The sequence below is a fragment of the Meles meles genome, chromosome 1 (genome assembly GCF_922984935.1).
Source record: "Meles meles chromosome 1, mMelMel3.1 paternal haplotype, whole genome shotgun sequence".
In the NCBI taxonomy this organism is placed as follows: Eukaryota; Metazoa; Chordata; class Mammalia; order Carnivora; family Mustelidae; genus Meles; species Meles meles.
The window spans coordinates 38,774,035-38,791,744 of record NC_060066.1 but is presented as its reverse complement, the minus strand read 5'-3'; the positions used below and the strand labels follow the sequence as shown (position 1 = coordinate 38,791,744).

General features: G+C 35.9%; 1 protein-coding gene across 1 annotated transcript in view; it reads right to left on the bottom strand.

Moving 5' to 3' along the window:
* The window catches only part of STK3 (serine/threonine kinase 3), a 276,767-nt gene that overhangs the window by 104,761 nt on the left and 154,296 nt on the right, over window positions 1-17,710 (bottom strand). Inside the window, exons 7-8 of the mRNA XM_045978097.1 lie at window positions 12,837-12,974; window positions 7,223-7,348 (exon numbers count right to left, since the gene is read on the bottom strand). Of these exons, the coding sequence (XP_045834053.1) occupies window positions 7,223-7,348; window positions 12,837-12,974 (264 nt within the window). The remainder of the gene's footprint in view (window positions 1-7,222; window positions 7,349-12,836; window positions 12,975-17,710) is intronic.

Below are 17,710 nucleotides of genomic sequence, written 5' to 3'. Positions count from 1 at the left end.
GAAGTGAAAATAAAGGGCCCGGCACAAGCATACAATATTTACATGCACATTACACACATGCGTGTAACATCAAGAAGTATCCCACCTTTTTACTCAACATTTCACTTAATGCAACATTCTTCTCCATCTGTTCAACTCCTTGTATTTTACTGAACACTGTGATCTGCATGGGAAAAGCCTAAACTCCAGTGACAAAGTGACTCTTGTAAACTCTTTATCAATCTTTTAATCCACTTTAAAAATAACTGCTTGTCAATGGTGCATTGGGTGCCTTATCTCATAAATTCAACTTATTAACACCATCCATTCTTCTTTTAAGTAATCATCCAACATACCACATGTGGAATGTTTGCCTTATTCTTTTACTTAAAAACAATAAGCACTAACTCTTTTACTATATAAATATTTAAACATTCATTCAAGTGTCTGTATAATATTTCAATAAACCATACCAGCTAACTTAAAACTAGCCTTTTAAAAAATCATTGGCTAATTAGAGTTTAAGAACTGCATGGGAAGCTTGAAGAAAGGATATTCTTATTATGCTGTGGCTGAAAATTTAGGATATTGTGTATAATAACCAGGGAAGTAAAAAATGTACCTATTAACTGGGAGATTTCCAGGCAGAGTGTTTAAGGTGATGCCTAGTTTCTTCCTGCTACTTAAAACGAAACACAAAAGGAGAGAGAAAAAGCTTAAGAAAGAATAATTAAATAAAAAAGGAATCAGGACTTGCTGGGTTTGTAAATTCCTAGCCTCTCAGACAGCAAACAATGCTACAATTATGAAAAAGCTTCTACGCAAACATCAAATCCAAAGCACATTCAGAAAACAGTGTTTAAAAATCGAGCTGCAGAAGTGACTGGAAAATCCTTTGTTAAGACTTCAGAAAGAGTCAAGATGGGTAATAGGGCTTTTAAGAAGCTTAAAAGCATTGCCCCATAGCAATCTTAGCAGGAGCCCAAGGTAAAGAAGCAATTATTTCAACAAAATGTATGCGCATCATCCGTTCTAATGGAGTGAACCACAGTAAGATTTATAGGACACCCACAATGGGTTTTTGTTTTTGTTTTTTAGCCAAAACAACACCAGCATAGTCTCAGTAGAACAGAGACAGCACAAAATGAAAAGAGGACTTTGGGGGTACCTGGGTGGCTCAGTGGGTTAAACCTCTGCCTTTGGCTCAGGTCATGATCTCAGGATCCTGGAATCGAGTCCCACATCAGGCTCTTTGCTCAGCAGGGAGACTGCTTCCCTCTCTGTCTCTGCCTGCTGCTCTGCCTACCTGTAATCTCTCTCTCTCTCTGTCAAATAAATAAATAAAATCTTTCAAAAAAAAAAAAAAAGAGGACTTTGGACCCTCAGACTTCTACAGGTAGGAAGCAGGCTGAGAAAACAATTTAGTTCAAAACACAGAATAGCTTCCATGAAAAAGGAAGAATGACAGAGAGCAGAATCAAGAACTCAAGAGGGCACAGCAAAAGGTTGGAGAGAAACAGGGCAGGAATAGAACTGAAATAATCACGGAACTTCTAACACTTTCTTGGCTGGATTCCAAAACTGCCATGGAGTACTAATTAATGTGCCTCCTGTCCTCATTCTTTTTGAACAGAACTATCTATACTGATAATCTTATGCCTGAGTCCCACTGTATACTAGGTATGTGGGGGCAGGTAACTAATCTTTAGCTTGTAAGTCTTCAAACTGAGATGAACTAGACTGAAGGATTCTCATCTCTTTCTGAATGTGATTTAGAAGATGAAATCCTGGACTGACAGCTGGTAATGTAAAGGGATAACACTTAAGAGTGAAGAAGAGACAGTTCCTAAGAGGTAGTGAGTATACCCATTCCTGCATGTGCAAACAATGTAAACCATTTGCAACTATAGGACAGTTCCTGTTAGTTTTAAGACATGCCCATAAATTCTTTGAAATTTTCCCTGAAAAGGTAGAGCCCACTTCTCCTCTGCTTAAGTATGAGGCAGACGATGTGACTTGTTTTGATTTTTTAGTTGAACTTCAGCTAACATAATATTATTTTTAAGTGTAAAGTGATTCATTTAGTACGTTCACAATGTTGTAAACCAACACCTCGATCTAGTAGCAAAATATTTTCATCACCCTAGAAGAGTTCACTCATCAAGCAGTTACTCCCCATCTCCAGTCTCTTGCAAGAACCAATCTGACTTTTGTCACTGAGGATTTACCTATTTCAGATAATTCATATTATATGATATAACTTTTTATGTCTGGCTTCTTTCATTTCATGATATAAGGTTTATACATAGTATCACGTATCACTATTTTATTTCTTTCTATGGCTGAATAATATTCCATTGTATGTATATGCCACAATTTATCTTCTTTTGTCTATCGTGAATAGTGCTATGGACTGTTTTCAATTCTTCTGGGTATATACTTAAAAGTGGAATTGTTAGATCACATCATAATTCTGTTTAACATTTTAAGGAACTACCAAACTGTTTTCCATGAAAGCAATACCATTTTATATTTCCATCAGCAGTGTATGAAGGCTCCAATTTCTCCATATCCTTATCAACACTTGTTATTTCCTGGTTTTGTTTGTTTCATAATAGCACACCTAGTAGGTGTATAGTAATATCTCATTGTGGATTTGATTTGAATTTCCCTAATGACTAATGTTGCTGAGCCTCATTTCGTGTGCTTGTTGGCCATTTGTATACCTTTGGAGAAATGTCTACTTAAATCCTTTCCTTATTTTTCAATTAGGTCTTTCTCTTGTTGAGTTGTCAGAGTTCTTTACATGTCTTGGATACTAGATCTTTACCAGACACATAATCTGTAAATATCTTCTTCCATTTCATAGGACAGCTTTTCATTTCTTGATAATATCCTTTAACATAGAGAGTTTTATATTATGATCATTTTTTTCTTTTGTTATACTCATGCTTTGGTCATCTAAGAATCCATTGCCAAATCCAAAGTCAAGAAGATTACTTCTGGTTTCTCCTAAGTGTTTTAACATTATATTTAGTTTGTTGATCCATCCAATCAGATCTTATATCAAAAGGCCTTTGTATATGATGAGAGGTAGGGGTCCAAGTTCATTCTTTTATATGTGGCTATCCAGTTGTCCCAGTACCAACTGTTTTTTTCATCAAAGAGACTCCATACCTTTGTTGAAAATCAACTGGCCATAGGTGTATGGGTTTATTTCTGGACTCTCAATTCTATTCCATCGGTCTGTAAATTTATCCTTATGCCGGTACCACATCTGATTACTACAGCCTTATGTTAAGTTTTGAAATTGGGAGGTGAATACATCAACTTTGTTTTTCATTTCAATATTGTTTTAGCTGTTTGGGGTCCCCTTGATCCATCTGAATTTGAGCGTTGGTTTTTCCCATTTTGCAAAAAAGATCAATGATATTTTGATAGGGATTGGATTAATCTGTGAGTCACTTTGGAAAATATTAATATCTTAACATTATTAAGTCTACCAATCCCTTTATACAGGATATCCTTCCACTGATGTCGTATTGCCAAAAGAAATTAAATTTCTTTTTTAATTTCTTTAATTTCTTTTGGCAATGTTTTGTACTTTTTCACTGTACAAATCTTTCACCTTCTTGCTTAAATTTATTCTGATGAAAACATAACTGATTTTGTATGTTGATCTTATACCCTGAAACTGTGCTGAACTTGTTTATTAGCTCTAGTAAGTTTAGATATTTTTGAAAGACACCATCCAGGAAGCCGCTCTAGCTCAGGGGCCCAAAACAAAGGCAAGCCTCTGTGCTGGTCCCTCAGGGAATAACCAGGCAGGACAAAATGCAAAACCACAGTTTTCTGAGAACAAGGTTCTTACTGCTCCCCCCACCACCCCTTTCTGCTGGTATTCCCAAGGCTGCTGCCAAGCTAGAAGACAGGAGGTGGCAGGCATGTAAATCTGTGAAGGCACAGATTCTTGGAGCTCCCCCACTCCACCACTGTCCATGACCAGTAATTTCTTTTAACAAATCAAATGTGGCAGAAGGGACAGTGTGCAACCTTTGAGACTATGTCATAAAAAGCATTGAGATTTCCTCTTAGATCACTTACTCTAAGAGAAGCCAGCTGCCATGCTGAGAGGACTCTCGAGTAGCCTTAGAGAGTCCCACATGACAAGGAATGGAAGCTGCACACCAACAGCCCTATGGGTGAGCCATCTTAGAAGACAGTCATCCAACTAAGCCACTTCTGAAATAACTGATCTACAGATATCATGAAATAATAAATGTGTATTGTTAAGTCATAATAAGTTGTATTGCTGCTAAGTTTTGGAGTGTGTGATATTTAAAGCTGAGACTCAAAAGATGAGAACCAAGTGACTCCAGTACTCAGGAAGAAATGTTTCAAGCAAAGGAAGAAAAGGTTTTTGGCCACATCAGAAATAAAAAAAAAAAAGTGAAAAAAGACAGTCTCTTCAATAAGTGGTGCTGGGAAAACTGGACAGCTGCATATAGAAGAGTGGAACTGGACGATTCCCTTACACCATACACAAAGATAAACTCAAAATGGGTGAAAGACCTCAATGTGAATCCAACAAAATCCTAGAGGAGAACATAGGCAGTAACCACTTCAACATTGGTCACAGCAACTTCTTTCAAGACACGTCTCCAAAGACAAGGAAAACAAAAGCAAAAATGAACTTTTGGGACTTCATCAAGATCAAAAGCTTCTGCACAGCAAAGGAAACAGTCAACAAAACAAAGAGGCAATCCACAGAATGGGAGAAGATATTTAAAAATAACACTGCAGATAAAGGGCTGATATCTAAGATCTATAAAGAACTTCTCAAATTCAACACTCAAAAAACAAATAACCCAGTCAAAAAATGGGCAGAAGACATGAACAGACACTTCTCCGAAGAAGACATACAAATGGCTAACAGATACATGAAAAAGTGCTCAACATCATTAGCCATCAGGGAAATACAAATCAAAACCATAATGAGATACCACCTTACACCAGTTAGAATGGCAAAAATAAACAAAACAGGAAACAACAAATATTGGTGAGGATGCAGAGAAAGGGGAACCTTCTTACACTGTTGGTGGAAATGTAAGCTGGTACAGCCACTCTGGAAAACAGTATGGAGGTTCCTTAAGATGTTAAAAATAGAGCTACTCTACAACCCAGGGATTGTACTACTAGGTATTTACTCCAAAGGTACAGATGCAGTGAAAAGAAGGGGCACATGTGCCCCAAAGTTCATAGCAGCAATGTCCACAACAACCAAACTGTGGAAGGAACCAAGATGCCCTTCAACAGATGAATGGATAAAGAAGATGTGGTATATATATATATATATATATATATATATATAATGGAATATTACTCAGCCATCAGAAAGGATGAATACCTACCATTTGCATCGACATGGATGGAACTGGAGGGGTTTATACTAAGTGAAGTAAGTCAAGCAGAGAAAGACAATTACCATATGGTTTCACTCATATGTGGAACATAGGCAATAGCATGAAGGACCACAGGGGAAGGGAGGGAAATCTGAACGGGGAGAAATCAGAGAGGGAGATGAACCATAAGAGACTATGGATATGGACCCCAGGAAACAAAGTGAGGGTTTCAGAAGGGAGGGGGTAACATGGTGATGGGTATTAAGAAGGACACGTGTTGTGATGTGCAATGGGTGTATACATAACTAATGAATCTTTGAGCACTACATCAAAAAACTAATGATGTACTATACAGTGGCTAACTAAACATAATAAAAAAAGAAATCAAAAGAAAAAATTAAAAATCTGAAAGAAGATCAGTCGTGCTGGAGCTCAGCAGAGGAGAGGAAAATAGTGAAGAAAGAGATCACTGAAGCAGCAGAAAATCACCGAAGTGACTATAGCAAGGTATTAAGACTAGTAAAAACTGGTAAGCTGTGGAGTCATCAATGATTCTTTATCCATCAAAAATGGAAACTGGCCTATAATTACGTAGGAAAGACAGAACAAAGCAAAACAATCAACTGCCACTGACAGCTAACTGAAGGTAGTTTACCAGCCTAGCATTCATACGAAGCTTGCATAAGGTAAAAGCTAGGCAGATGGGTACGACCACAAAAGGGCAAAAACTAGACATTTTTGTGAATATAAACTTATCAGAAATTATGTAACTCTGGTAAGTCAACATTGTTTATTTCTGAAGCACTTGTAAACATTTGATTGAAAAGTGAGCAGAAAGCATTAATGAATGAACATGGGAGCTTACAAGTTTTTTATTTTTATTCTTGGTTCCTCATTAGCTTTGTGAAATTTGGTAAATCACTTCTCTCCTAACCTAATTTCACTCATCTGCAAAATGGGATAATAACATATATATGTGACCAATCTGACTTTTTTAAAAAGATAAAATGAAATAATATATGATAAAAATATATATGACATATGATAAATATATGATAAATAATATAAGATAATATATAAAAGTGTTTTTAAAACTACAAAAAAAATCAACATTTACAAATGAGAAATCAGTACCTGTACTTACCAACACACAGGAACCTAGGGTGGGAAGTATAAAGCTCTTTGAATGCAAAAACCAAGGCCTTTACCTCATTCCATATCACTTATTTAATTTTATAGAATTAATACACAACCCCACAGCTACAAATAAAACCATCTTTATAAAGATGTTATATAAAATTCCAAATGGTGGATTCATTAGTAAAAATTTTACATCTATAAAATAAATTTAAAACATCTGTCTCAAAGTTGATCAAAAATCAACTCTGCAAAGATGCACACTTGTCCTTGTCCTGGGATACCTTATGACACAAGGTTTAATAACTGGTGAAAAGGGTAAAAGAATTTCAAGAAATCCCCATTGGATAACCAGTCTCTGAAATTAAAACTAAATGTAAATTAGCAAAATAATACTATTTGTGTAACTATAAGATTAAAACAAACTTCTGTGGGAAAATATAATACTATCAATGACATTTTCAACCAGTAAAAAATAAAATATTTGTGTTTTCAGATTTTACAACTATCTGAATATGAATACCAAGAGGTATTCATCTCTGGATCCTAAACCAGAAAAAACTGTATAATTTAAAAGAAGGAAAACATCATTAGTGAAGAAGAGAAGCATTAGACATCATAAAATGTAATACATAATTATGTTATTTTGTTATTAAAAATGACTCAGAAGAAAAGAAATTGACTTTTTGAGGGTATTTACGAACCGAATTTTCTTCCTCCTCTTCCAGTTCTCGCTGCTGCTCTTCATGTCTTTTAGCTTTGATCTCCATAGCTTCTGTGATCAGGTCTCTTAAAATTGATACAGGCTTTGCATTCTTGATAAAAGGATGCTGGAAAAGTAAAATTCAATGGTATAAATTCAAAAGATTTCTCTGAATGATAACTAAAATACATTTTAAAAAGGCATAAATGCTAACCAGGATCATTGGCTTCAACGACTGTACTTTCAACCAGAATTAAATGTACACATTAAGAAAAGAGAATATTTCAGCTGCTTTAGAAATTAAGATTTTGTTTTTAGGTTTAACTTGATTCTAGAAAACTATTAAAGCACGCACAAAAAACGCAATCCTGTTAATAAAACTACCTTACCCTTAAAAATATAATTGTCCAAGGGAAGTATAAATTAGATAGTGAAAAAGATAAGAAGAACTTTTTAACAAGTGGTGATCTTCAGTTACCAGAGGGAGGTGGGTGATGGGGATTAAGGAATGTACTTGTCGTGATGAGTACTGGGTGTTGTATGGAAGTGTTGAAACACATATTGTACACCTGAAACTAATATTACACTGTATGTTAGATAACTGGAATTTAAATAAAAACTTTAAAAAATTAAAAAGTAATTAATTAAAAGCTCAAAAAAATAAGAGATTGGTGATATTACATATGAAAATAAAATTATTTTGGTAATACATACAAATTTTAATTAACCTTAATAAACTGACAGTGGTGAAAAGGAGGGCAACTACCTCATTACTTCTCTTATATATTTTTTTACTTTATTATCTTTTAAATAATATAATCATCTCCAATAGCAAAATAATAGCAATAGAAGAAAAATACTTTTCCGAACATATTGTCTCATTTCTATACTACGTATAAAACTTTTAACTTTTTTTTGTATTATCCTGATCTAGCTAAAATATTTGAGTTTGCTACTATGATTCTGATAAACAGAAGGGAAACCACAAGAATAGGCCTGGGTTTATGGACATTGGGGAGGGTCTGTGCTAGGGTGAGTGCTGTGAAGTGTGTAAACCTGGCGATTCACAGACCTGTACCCCTGGGGCTAATAATACATTAATGTTAATTAAAAAAAAAAAAAGACTAGGCCTGGGTTTTCAATGACTTTTTTTTTTTTTTTTTTTTTTTTTGAGAAAAGAGCAAACAAGCACATGAGTCAGCAGGAGCAGAGGCAAAGAGAGAGAATCTCAAGTAGGCTCCACATGGAGTCCCAAGCATGGAGCCCGATGTGGGGCTCGGTCTCACCACCCTGAGATCATAACCTGAGCTGAAATCAAGAGTCAGATGCTCAACTGACTGAGCCACCCAGCACCTCTTCAATGACTTTTTAATGAGGGGGGCTAGGGAAGGGTGAGAGAAAGTAAAGGGACAAGTACAATTTAAGACAGACAACCTTTTGAGACAGCAATACAGCTTCAAAATGTAATTTTCATAATTATATGTCAATAGACAGGTATTTTAATAAAGATCAACAGAACATAAAAGTATTTCCTCAGGAAAGAAGAGGAAAACCAGACATTCTCAGATGAAGGAAAACTAAGAATTTGTTACTACAGACCTACCTTAAAAAAATGGCTCACAGGAAGTCCTCTAGTCAGAAAGGAAGTAATAGAAGGAAGGAATTAGGAGAATAGAAGAATAGAAGAAGGAAGAGAATAGAAGAAGGAATTAGGAGAAAGAACAATGGAAAGAGCAAAAATAGCGTAAATCAATAGATTTCCCTTATTCTCTTGAGTTTTCTCAATTGTTTAAAGCTTAGAGCAAACACTATAACAGTTTGATACAGATCTTAAAGTATGAAGAGAAAGTACTTGACTACTGTAAATGGGAGGGACAACAAGGTAGATAGTTTCTACTACTCAGCTGAAATGGTGAAATGAAGAGTAAGTCACATGCCACAGGACTGCAGAGAGTAACCCAGGATACCATCTGTTCCAGCCAAGCTCAGGGGTCAATTCAAATAATGGCAGATCTCAATCAACCTCACATGATCACAGAAGAACTTCTTGGGGCAGAAGTTGACTTTAGGTTGGAGGCTGCCACCAGCAACTCTGGTGCCGCTAGGCTGAACTTGAACCCTGTCCTTTAACATCTTTGGGGTTTCAATCAACTCATCTTTTGAAAACTACTACGAGTTAACTAACAATTTTAAAGGATCCTTTCAGTGTTTGATTCTTTAAATTTAAGCAATTATTTATGCTGTGCCATGGAGAATAAACCACCATAACAATTCAGCATGAATTTCCTTTTAAAAACTGTTTCTTTTTCAGGGTCTAGATATCAACATGGTATTACCTTCCAGGTAGGCTACAGATGTGTCCACTAAAAGTTCAGAGTAAGACTGTCCTCTGAGAGTCATAAATCAATTCATAATATGTAAGGCGTGCAAAACTCCTTTAAGGGACAGAATGGCTTCTAGGCATCTAGCAAAATAAGACTCAAATGAGTCTAATGAGACTCAAGATAATTATTCTATCTAATACACATGTATTTTTTTAAAAGATCTTATTTATTTATTTAACAGAGAGAGAGAGATCACAAGAAGACAGAGAGGCAGGTAGAGAGAGAGGGGGAAGCAGGCTCCCTACTGAGCAGAGAGCCCAATGTGCGTCTCAGTCCCAGGACCCCAAGATCATGACCTGAGCCAAAGGCAGAGGCTCATCCCACTGAGCCACCCAGGCGCCCCTCCAATACACATGTATTAAGCACCAGATACCAATATATGATATGCACTTATGGGAACACCACAGAATGACAATTAGCCTAAACAAGGATGAGAGGAAGGCTTCCTGGAGGAGTACCTAATTTGAATTAGAAACAATTAGAAAAAGAGTAAGAAGGAGTCTGTTTGTGAATGGGGTTTTTAAACTAGGTTGTGGTGGGGGAAACAGTGTGAGAAAAGGTACAGAGGATTGAAAAAGCATGGTCTGTATAAGAAATTACAAGTCTATTATTTCAGAATTTATACAGGAAAAGAAAGGAGGTAGCAAGGGGTCAGTTAAGAAGGTAGGCCAGGGAGATGCCCGGGGGCACAGTCAGTTAAGCTCTCAACTCTTGGTTTCAGCTCAGGTCTTGATCTCAAGGTCATGAGATTGAACCCCACTGCAGACTCCACACTCAGCATGGTCTGCAAGAGATTCTCTCTCCCTCTCCCTGTGTACCTGCTGCTCATGTTTGTGTGTGCTCTCTCTCTCTCTCAAATAAATAAATCTTAAAAAAAAAAAAGGCTAGACAAGGAAGAGTACATTGTAACTGAGGGCCTTGAGCAGTCAACAGTAGCTCAATAGAGAAAAAAATCAAGAAAGCAAATACTGGCTCATAAGCACTGTACAAAATTAGTTGCACAGTTTACTCTTATTATAAAGAAAGATGTTTGAGCCAAACCCAACTAAAGACTAGAGGGTAACAGAGCTTGTTAATGTAGCCCGTACAAATCAACCTCTTGGGTAGAAAACAGAGTGGAGAAAGAGTGGAGCTAGGGGACAAATGGAATAAACCTACCACAGTCACGTTCACTGTGTGATCTTCAGTGAGTCATTTAACATTTCTGGGCTTCAAGACCTTCATTCACAAAAATTAAGGAATTATATTGGAATATTTCTTTCTTTTTTTTTTAAGATTTATTTATTTGAGAAAGGGAGAGAGAGAGAGAGAGAGTGGGGAGAGGGGCAGAGGAAGAGAATCTCCAGCAGATTCCCCACTGAGCACAGAGCTCAATCTCATGACCCATGAGATCATAACTTAAGCTGAAACCAAGAGTTAGACACTCAACTGATTGATTGACTGAGCCACCTAGGTGTCCTTGAATATTTCTTAAATGCTTTTTTATCCTAAAAACTCAAAGTTAAAAAAACAAAACAAAACAAAAAAACCCAGAATTTATTTTCTTAAGATCAGAGAAGATTATGGACCAAAGTCTACAAAGAAATATTTGTTACATTATCTAAAAATCAGTTACCAGATATATTTGGATTTATTTTCACCATCATTTTTTGTGCTATCTGTCCCACTTTTTGTTTTTCTTTTCTCCCCACTCCTTTCTTGCCTTCCTTGGGGTTGACTAATTCAGATACTCAACAATAACAATCAACCCTTGAGTTATGTGTTCAAAATTCCTTTGAAATTCTGACAATATTTCAAAATATATGTTTCAATTAATTAATTTTTGAAAGGTAATACTTACATATAACATGGAACTCAAAAGGCTCAAAAAGCATTCAGAAAAATGTATGTCTCCATCCCACTCCTGCTTCTCAGCTGTGCAGTTATTTTCTCTGGAGGCCAGTTTCTTGATTATTTTTCCAGAGCTACTCTACTACAAGCTCTGGCATTGGGACGTGCATATGATTTATATATGAAAGACATTATAGGGACGCCTGGGTGGCTCAGTCAGTTAAGCGTCTGCCTTCAGCTCAGGTCATGATCCTGGGGTCCTAGAATCCAGTCCTGTCTCAGGCTCCTTGCTCAGCAGGAAACTGCTTCTCCCTCTGCCTGCCATTCCCCCTGCTTGTGCTTGCTGTCTCTTTCTCTGACAAATAAATAAAATCTTAAAAAAAAAAAGAAATTATGATGAAATATGTAATTGTATTATTATTTATTGTTAATATAACATATTGGTGGGTATATATGACTGAGTGAATATTATAATGAATATAATAATATAAATTATGATGACATATACATATATGTATGTGTAGGTGTGTGTATTCTGCCAATCACTCCTCTCAGTGGACCTTAGATTGCTTCCAACTTGTTGACAGATATTTATGCTGTTTCCAATCCTTTGCCATTACAAAGTACTATGAATACTTTTACACATAAGTTATATTACACAGGATTAAATTTTTCTGTAAAACAAATTTCTAGAAGTGTAATTGCTGGGTCAAAAAAGAACTAATTTCCAAATATCAAGTCTTATTATTAGCTTAGAGGTCTAAGCCACTTTGGTTGGGAAAGTAAAGACACAAATACCTATTAAAATGTTAAATTATTTCTGACTGTGTTAAATATCAAGGCAGATTAAGAGAAAAAAACAAACTCCTGGCACTCTGAATATAAAAATCTACTCAAAATAGGAGTACTAAAAGGACATAGGTAATCATGTAACCAGTATGTATATACAAGATGAGATATTTTCAAGGAGCTTAGGGATCTTGTATTTATATACTGTATGGTAGGTCAAAAAGTCAAAGAATAATTGCTGGGTCAACAAGTAACACATCAGGGAAAAAACATGAAAAATAGTAACAGTGGAGAAAATAACTCATTTCTGAAATGAGAACACTTTGGAAATTTTGTTTTAAACAACTCTGGAAGAAAGAGTTGACAACAACAACAAAGAAACAGAAAAAGGGAAAAGACAGAAGACTGAATTTGGAAAACAGAAAAGAAAAAAATGAGACAAAGAAAACATGTAGGAGAAGAATGGTGTGTGTTTGTCTTTGTCAATCCATATATCCTCGCAGGTTTACATCTTGAGAAATCAGTTAAATAAACCCACTGCAATTCCGGTCAGTGTCAGGCAGCTACAAGGTACAGAGAAAACATTTTTCCCTTAGGTGAATGAGCACTGACCTGTAAAAGCTGTGTTGCAGTAGCTCTCTGCTCAGGATTCTTCACGAGGCACTTTTTAACAAAATCGGTGAAATCATCGGACCAAAGTTCTGGCTTCCTGAATGTTGGTGGTGGATTTGTGGGAATCATAAAAATAGCCTAGCAAAAATGAAATAGCCAAAAGACACAGTAAGAATCACAACAGCACACCAAATAAACAAATCTATCTTCCTATCAGACTCTAAATCTGAAAAACAAATTTAAGCCGTTCTAGGATTTCCAGTAAGATTGCAATTCAGGAAGCAAGTCCATCTGCTACTAATGTAATCATTTCCCATTAAATTTCCTCTATTTGAATTGTAGCTCATTGAGCACATCATTCTTTATTTTATCTATTATTTTTAATCAATCTCCAAAGAAGACTGCAATTCTAACCCTTTCACCCAACTAAGGACATTCTCTAATTAAACAGATGGATTCCCTAATATTGCTACTGAGTGCCAGATTTACTTCCCATTTCAGTATTATAGAAGTACTGCTACTCAAAATGGGTAGAAGCAGCCCAATGTGCTTCTGCAATCCATAATATTTAAGTATAAACAAAATTACTACTGTGATTTGAAATAATACTAAGAGAGCCAAGATTTTTATTTCCTAATCTAAATACATGAATCAGGATTCCAAATAAAAAGTTTTGAAGGTAATGTAACACTTGCATTTATTACTAATTATTTAAATTAGTAATACTATCTTAGTACCAATTAAATACACTTAGATAGTTCAAAATTCAAAAGCTTTAAAAAGTCTTCCTATCATCCCTGTCCTCCAAGCTATACAGTCATCCTTTTTCAACCAAGAGAATCAATCCCTAATGTTCTTAGGAAATCACTGTATGTAATGAATTAACTTCTCTCTTGGGTATCTACAATAGCTCCTGATAAAATACTATTTGTAAAACACCATTTTCTTTGAAAAGATATAAAAAATGAAAACATAATAAAGTTAAACAAATGTATCAAGCACTACTACTACTACTACAATCACAACTGTGACAGTCAAAGAAGTTCAAGGTCATTCAATGAAATATGAATGAGGGAAAGATGATTAAGTGGAGAAAATATGGTGTCTTCCACAAGTGGTGCTGAGAAGACTGGATATACGCACACAATAAAAATGAATTTGGGATTCTTATGTTATACCATACACAAAAAAATTGACTGAAAATGGATCAATGACAGTAACAGTAAGCTAAAACTATAAACATACAAGAAAACATAGAGGGAAAGCAGAATTCTAGACAATGGATTTGGCAATAATTTCTTGATGTCACACCCAAAATCCAGACAACAACAACAAAAAATAGATAATTGGACTTCATCAAAATTTAAAACTTGTGCATCAAAGGATACTATCAACAAAGTGAAAAGGCAACCCCAAAATGGGAGAAAATAATTTGCAAATAGTATGTATGATAAAGGGTTAATATCTGGGATATATAAAGAACTCCTACATCTCAACAACAAAATAACCAAAGAACCCAACTTAAAAGATGAGCAAAGAACTCAAAGAGCTATTTCTTCAAAGAATATACAAATGGTCAATAAGTACATGAAAAGGTACGGAACATCACTAATCATTAGAGAAATGAAAATCAAAACCACAATGAGATACCTCTCACATCCATTAACATGGCTATTATTTAAAAAAAAAAAAAAAGAGAGAGAAAATAACAAGTGGTGGTAAGATGTGGGGCAATTGGAATCCTCATACATTGCTGGTGGAGATAGAAAATGGTGCAGTTGCTTGAAAAACAATGCGGGGGGCGCCTGGGTGGCTCAGTGGGTTAAGCATCTGCCTTCGGCTCAGGTCATGATCCCAGGGTCCTGGGATCGTGCCCTGCATTGGCCTCTCTGCTCAGCAGGGAGCCTGCTTCCCCCTCTCTCTCTGCCTACTTGTGATCTATCAAATAAATAAATAAAATCTTTAAAAAGAAAGAAAGAAAGAAAGACAATACGGTGATTCCTTAAAAAAATCAAACATAAAGTTACCACGTTTCCCTAATTCCACTTCTGAGTATGTATCCCAAAGAAGTAAAAGCAGGGAATAGAAGAGATATTTGTATACCCATGTTCACAGCAGCATTATTCACAGTGGCCAAAAGATGGAAGCAACCCAAATATCAATCGACAGATGAATGGATGAACAAAACATCATGTTTACACTGTAAATACAAACACAGTAAGAAAATCTGACAAATGCTACAACACTAATAAACCTTGAAAACATTATGCTGAGTCACGAAAGGACAAACATTATATGATTTTTCTAATATGAGGTTCTTGGAGTAGTCAAATTCATGGAGACAGAGAGTGACATGGGGTGGCAAGGACCTGTGGGAAGGCGGGAATGAAGTGTTAGTGTTTAGTGGGCAGAGAGTTTCAACTGGAAAAGATGGAAAAATTCTGGAGATGCGTGATGGTGATTGCTGTATACCAATGTGAATGTACATGATTTTACAATGAGTTTACAGAACTATATGCTTCACATGATTAATTTTATGCTGTGTATTTTACTACAGTAAAAAAATACAGATGAAGGAAAACATAAAGTAATAATCAAGTTCAGAAGTACCTGTTAAGTGCCTGCCACATACAAAGCGTGGTGTTAAGCATTAAAAGGAGCTCAAAGAAGCAGCAGGAAATACAGCAGGGAAATACTACCCTTAACAAACTTCTAACCTAGTCTGGCGATCAAAGCACAAACAATAAAAGAATTAATAACAGTATGATAATAAGAGAAATGATATAAGACACATAGAAAAAAGGTCATACTCCTAATAAGAAATAATAGTGTAAGGAAAAGCAAGAGAGTGGAACAGGCCATCAGGAGGAGCAGAGAACAACTGACTGCACAGTAAGGGACTAGGAAATAAGATCAGAAGAGGAATGGAGGACATGAAGTTTGGTCAGCAAGAAAGTACACATCTGGAAAGAAGGGTTTTTTTCTGGCGTGTGTGTGTGTGTGTGTGTGTGTGTGTGTGTGTGTGTTTGATTAGACTGTTTATGACCCAAGAAATAGATTAAACAAAAACCCTGGAGATAGGCTCTAAATATGGAACAGAAAAGGCAATTAGGGGCTAGGATAGATGCCCCAAGATGAGTAATGAAGAGCTCAAATCAGGATGGCTTCTATAGGAATGAAATGGAAGAAATAAGGTAGGAGATACTAGAAAGGAAGAACCAAGAATATATCTTAACACTGTTTGGGAGGGGTGGGAAAAAAAAAGAAGAATGAAAGATTATTCTAGAATTCAAGAAATAAAAAACCAATACTTTAGCTGAAAGGCATTCAGGTATTCTAACAATTCACCACATCATTCTTCTGAAAAAGCCCTTGCAATATGCAACAATTTGCTACAATGTGTTATCACTGATTTCTGACTTGGAGGGTGATCTAAAGGACATTCGTGGACAAACCAGTGAAGATTCAATGTCGGAGCCTGCTGCTTCTAGGGTAAGAGTTAATCTCTTTATTAGTGTATTCATCTTCTTTCAAAAAAGGGAAAAGCCTTTAATAGAAGAGAACATTCTTACACATCTTACATCATATTACATGTATTTACATCTAAGATAGTCCTTCAAAAGCAGTATAGCCAGTTTTACGACACAATAAGCACCTATGAAGTACTGTGTTAAAAACTATGTTCTAATAAAGTAGCAAACTGATAGGCAACAGGCCAAATAACATCAGTGGACCTACTTTGTTCAGGCAATATCAAGTCCACATTTCCACAAGGTAAGAATCTGCTGCAATTAGGCTGACTTTACCCAGGACATATGTTCTCCTGGGGTCACGGGCCTCATTTAGCCTGGCTCAATTATCTACTTTACCTGATGGTTCCTTCAGGTATCTAACTTTGTGAGCCCTCCTATCATAGATTTTAAAATAAGACACAGATCTCAAAGCCATGGAGCCCAGAGTTAACATGTGGGGTAGAAAACTAACACATAAAACAAACAGCAAGGAGTGAAGTGCTAGAAAATAAAGTTCTGTAAACAACCTAATTAATCTCAGCTCCATAGCTGAAACAGAACCTAATCTGGCTTTGATGGGCAAAATGGGGTTAATTATCAGCTGCTGGAAAAGGCACCCAGGAGCACCTGCTGCTTCAAATCAAAGAATTGAAAAATATATTTGAACCTCATCTCCGCAAAATCAGTTCAAAGCACCACATAAGCCCCTATACAGGCTGACCTCAAACTATAGGTAAATGATACAAGATTGTCTAGATAAACGTTGTTCATCTGCACTTGTTACAAATTGATGGATAACAACTTAGTGATTTATGTTCTTGTAGCTAATGCTCTCCTTTGAACTTTGAGCCAATGAGTTGCAGTCTTATCTTCAGATAATCTTAACATATAAGGCTCACCTCGGCAGTAGCTGTTAGAAACTCAAGGATAAAAACTTAACTCTAACTCTTATTTACCCAGGACTATCATAAAGCGATCCTAAAATGTTCACATTCTATTCTCAAACAAGCAATTAACTGCATACAGTTCAAACAAGTCAGTCTTATTATATGATCTACCAAGTGTAGAGACTCTAAAAGTCTCCAGGAAAACCACTATACCTTTTATTTCCACCTTCATTTCTTTAGGTTAGATAATCAATAACAAATGGGAGGACTTTCTCATAGACTTAACTTTGTTCAACTAATTTAACCTAATCACAAATCATAAAAGATCCTCTTAAGAATCTCCAGGTTTTATACGAGCTAATTAGGTAATATGCCCCTGCTGTAGAAAGTTTTGGCAATCAGTGGCTAGCCTTAGACTAACAATTCACTCCCTTCCTTGCCACCAACCAAATCGCATGGACACACATTACAGCCA